This window comes from Tachysurus vachellii, chromosome 13 (assembly GCF_030014155.1).
Source record: "Tachysurus vachellii isolate PV-2020 chromosome 13, HZAU_Pvac_v1, whole genome shotgun sequence".
NCBI classification, from domain to species: Eukaryota; Metazoa; Chordata; class Actinopteri; order Siluriformes; family Bagridae; genus Tachysurus; species Tachysurus vachellii.
Window position 1 is genome coordinate 2,722,501 of NC_083472.1, and position 5,000 is coordinate 2,727,500.

General features: G+C 42.0%; 1 protein-coding gene across 1 annotated transcript in view; it reads right to left on the reverse strand.

Annotated features, from left to right (window-relative positions):
* The window catches only part of elmo3 (engulfment and cell motility 3), a 29,296-nt gene that overhangs the window by 16,949 nt on the left and 7,347 nt on the right, over nt 1-5,000 (reverse strand). Inside the window, exons 3-5 of the mRNA XM_060885332.1 lie at nt 1,112-1,152; nt 355-427; nt 49-99 (exon numbers count right to left, since the gene is read on the reverse strand). Coding sequence (XP_060741315.1) covers nt 49-99; nt 355-427; nt 1,112-1,152 — 165 coding nt within the window. The remainder of the gene's footprint in view (nt 1-48; nt 100-354; nt 428-1,111; nt 1,153-5,000) is intronic.

A 5,000-nucleotide genomic window follows, 5' to 3' on the forward strand; every position in this document is an offset into this window, starting at 1 on the left:
ACTTGAAACCACAAACACATCGATTATATAAAGGAGGAAGTTGCTCACCGGAGCCTTGGTCAGACGAAGAATGCTGCCGTTCTTAATGTCCAAGCGATTCTACAACACAAAGCACAGAGTCACACAGCGAGCACGAGCCACAGCTATGAAGACACGCTGAGCTAGAACCCCACAAAGAACATGATACGATCACCGTGAGATGGAAGAAGACAGAGAAATGTAGGGAAAGTTAATCATTTATTTCATTACTATGAATTATGTTGAAAACACATAAGATCATGAATATTCATATTAAATCACAACTAATCTCTGTTTATATTACGTCCTTAAAGTCAGGAGAACATACAGACTGACCGACTCTGTGATGTAGGTATGAGCTCCGTCTGCATACTGAAGAGCGTAGTTCTCTGGTCCAGGTAGATTCCATCTTTAATAAAAAAAAATAATAATTAAAAATAAATAAATAAAAAAATCACACCTGATTTAATTACACTAAACAGGTTCATACTGAATGTTTGAGACTTAGATACACACACAACAACACCAACCCTGACACAGACACACACACCGACACACACGCCCCTAGAGACACACACACTAACACCCCCGACACACACACACCCCGACACACACACACGCCCCTACAGACACACACGCACACACCCCAACATATCCCCACAGACACACCCACAGACACACACCCACACACAGACACAGATACAGACACACACACACACCAACACACACACACACACACACACTGACACAGGCCCAGACCGGCACCGACACAGACACACAGACAGACACACAGAGACACACACACACACAGACACACAGAGACATACACACACACAGACATACACACACACAGACATACACACACACAGACATACACACACACAGACATACACACACACAGACATACACACACACAGACATACACACACACAGACATACACACACACAGACATACACACACAGACATACAAACAGACACACACACCCACTGACACAGATACAGACACACACCAACACACACACACTGACACAGACCCAGACCGGCACCAACACAGACACACACAGACACACACAGACATACACACACACTTACTTGTCACACACTTCCTTTATCACTGAGGTAAGAGGCTTTTTCTACAATAAAAACAGAAAGAAATGATTACATTAAAGCTGTGTTTATATTGTAACTTTTGTATAATCAGCTTCAAAAACCTGTCAAAGAATTCCACTACCATTAACACAATCACTGACAAAAACCTTAGTATCATTTACAGCAGCTCCATTAACACCGTTGCACTGCCACTATTAATACCACTGCATTGCTACTATTAACACGACTGACACCACACTACTACTAATAATAACACAGAAAAAACACACACCAATACTGTTAAAACCAACACAGACTAATAATTCAATAATAATTAACACATTAACAACACCACCAACACCAATGTCATTATAGAGTAATTAACAATCAACAACTAACCCTACCAATGATCCTAACACTAATATAATTAAATCCAACACCACTAACAAAACCATTATTACCACCAGTAACATCAACAATGCCAATACCATTAAACCCAGTAATGTAACACCAGTCAAAAAAACATCACTGTCATCACCACTATTAACATTAACACCATTAACACCACTGCCTTTAGAACCACTAAAGACAACACCATTACACCTTATCAATCAACACCATTAATGCCAGATCAAACACCATTAAAACCATTCAAATCTATTCAAAACTATTAAAAGCATCAGTGTCAACACCATGAAGACCTCCAAGACCATTAAAACTATTAACATCGACACCATCAACACCAGATCCAACACCATTAAAACCTTTAAGATCAACACCATTAACACTATCACCTTAAAGACCATCGAAACCTTTAACACCACCTCTAACATGATTAACAGCATTATTATCATAACAATGACGTTTAAAACATTTATATTGTCTGTAATTGTTATATTTTAATACTTTTCAGAAGCCTACGTTCTGTTCAACATCATTTGTAACTGGGTTGAACTAATTTCTGGGCCAGAAATGTTTCAGCAAATACCAAAAATGCTTAAGATTTGCAAGATAATATTCAAATTTAGCAAATTAGCAAAGGGGTAAGTATGTATAATACACTCCAACTCGCTTCACCCTACAACAGGCACTTCTAAAGGTTATATAATCCTGTACTTCTCACTTTATCGTGTAGGGTTTGTATGTCTTCCTTTGGCAAAGTTTCCCCAAATGATCATGTACAGATTTAGAGCTGTTACTTTTATGGGACTTAAATAACAGACCAGCATCGAGGCTTACACCAAAGTCCTTAAGTGTAGTTTGTGGTTTTACAAAGTAGTCATCAGGCCACAGGGTTAAATTAGCAACTTTATTTTGAGCAGATTGATCCCTCAGACTCAGACAGACAATTACAGAGTTTCCTCAAAACTATCTCAAATGTGTCTTTCAACCTCAGGAAAAGTCATAAAGTAAATGAAAACAAAGCAACCTAGAAAAGTGCTGTGAATTAGCTATAGCATTAGCTTGTTATTGGTGTGGTGCTAGTGTTGCTAACGAGAAAAATCCTAGCAGGAAGAAAGAAAAAAAAAAAAACTTGTGCCACAAAAAAAACAGGCTTTTTATTTCCTAAGTTTAAAGTCAAAAGTTTAAAGCGAGCGCCAATTAACGATTAGCTAATTCTACGTTTTCTGATCGAACACAACGCCGCTTTCTAGGTGTCTTAGTTCACAAAACCAAAAAGAATAAATTCACAGGATGAAGTTCTCTTTGATAAAGTGGATGCGAACCAAAAGTAACTGCCACCAAACAAAAATGTTTTTCTCACATACTGTAATGAGTCTGTCTGTGTTTTGCCCTGTTTCTGTCTGCTGTCTGCCTTGCTGTTAATTGTTTGCTCCGCCCACTCATTGGTTACCATGGACACTAATTGCACTCTATCTCCCCCCCAGGTGTATCGTGTTAGTCACTGATCGTCTCTGCTTGGTGATCGGTTCCTGTTTGCTATATCTACCCTTTTTGTTCACTTCCCTGCTGTTGGTCGTCGTTGTATGTTGGTGTCGATGTTCCTGTTTCCTGTGTGCTCAGTGTTCTGCCCTGTTTTGCCTGCCTGTTTGTTTGCCTGTTTCGGTTTATTAAAAGACTGAACTGCACTTGGATCCTCACTCGCCTTTGTCTCGTCGCGACACATACTTTTCTTTTTAGAGAGAAAGAAAAACGTAGTTTTATTTGTACTAGATGTTCATTCTCGCGAAGGCTAAAAGCTAAAGAACCTGTAAATCTGTAAAATCTGGGGTCTGTCCCAAATTCACTATGCTCTGCAATCGAGCTGAAAACCAGGCATAAAAATAAATGGAGGAGATACGTTATTGGTCCGTCTGATTCTGAGACACCCAGCAATTAGTGGCGACCAATGTGGTAAACCAATTAGAGTTTTCGGTGTAGTGCGGTAGACCAATCAGTGGGCTGTAATTTGCGGCCGACGGGCCGGTCAACCGAGCGAAAACCCTGGGTTTAATCCGTCAACACAGCAGAAGAGCAGTTTATCAGGGAGGTTTTGAGGGGGAAAGAAAAATTTCCTATCGTAACAAAGCACAAACCACGACCGCAAACATCCTGCTGTGGGACGAGAACGAAGGATGAGAAGCTCAATAGCAAACTCAATGAAGCTTCAGGAATCTGACAGGAAAAGAGCTCAGAGATTGTGAATAGTTAAAACTTTAAGAAGCCTCTGTAACTCACAATAAAAAAGGTGTGGCCTTTGTCACACCAAGTGAAGGAGGTGTGGCCTTTGTCACACCAAGTGAAGGAGGTGTGGCCTTTGTCACACCAAGTGAAGGAGGTGTGGCCTTTGTCACACCAAGTGAAGGAGGTGTGGCCTTTGTCACACCAAGTGAAGGAGGTGTGGCCTTTGTCACACCAAGTGAAGGAGGTGTGGCCTTTGTCACACCAAGTGAAGGAGGTGTGGCCTTTGTCACACCAAGTGAAGGAGGTGTGGCCTTTGTCACACCAAGTGAAGGAGGTGTGGCCTTTGTCACACCAAGTGAAGGAGGTGTGGCCTTTGTCACACCAAGTGAAGGAGGTGTGGCCTTTGTCACACCAAGTGAAGGAGGTGTGGCCTTTGTCACACCAAGTGAAGGAGGTGTGGCCTTAGGAGCTGTCACACCAAGTGAAGGAGGTGTGGCCTTTGGAGCTGTCACACCAAGTGAAGGAGGTGTGGTCTTAGGAGCTGTCACACCAAGTGAAGGAGGTGTGGCCTTAGGAGCTGTCACACCAAGTAAAGGAGGTGTGGCCTTTGTATCCATCACTCCAAGTGAAGGAGGTGTGGCCTTTGTATCGGTCACTCCAAGTGAAAGAGGTGTGGCCTTTGTCACTCCAAGTGAAGGAGGTGTGGCCTTTGTATCCATCACTCCAAGTGAAGGAGGTGTGGCCTTTGTATCTGTCACACCAAGTGAAAGAGGTGTGGCCTTTGTCACTCCAAGTGAAAGAGGTGTGGCCTTTGTCACTCCAAGTGAAGGAGGTGTGGCCTTTGTATCCATCACTCCAAGTGAAGGAGGTGTGGCCTTTGGATCTGTCACACCAAGTGAAGGAGGTGTGGCCTTTGGATCTGTCACTCCAAGTGAAGGAGGTGTGGCCTTTGTATCCATCACTCCAAGTGAAGGAGGAGTGGCCTTTTTGCTTGTCACTCCAAGTGCAGGAAATGTAGTCTTTGTGTACGTCACCTACAGCAAAGGAGGTATGCCTACTTCAATGCATTGTTAAGGTGTGGTTAGTGGTTTGCTCTAAAACCATCGGTCATATCTTGAATACAGACCTATTTCACACTATATACTTTTACTCTATTCTTTTTTAAAAGAAATGAGACATAAATATTCAGCATCTCTCAACAATACACTGTCAAGCTGCTTCCCTGTTATCAGAAATCTGATTAACTAGCAGTTAACAGGTTTAGGCA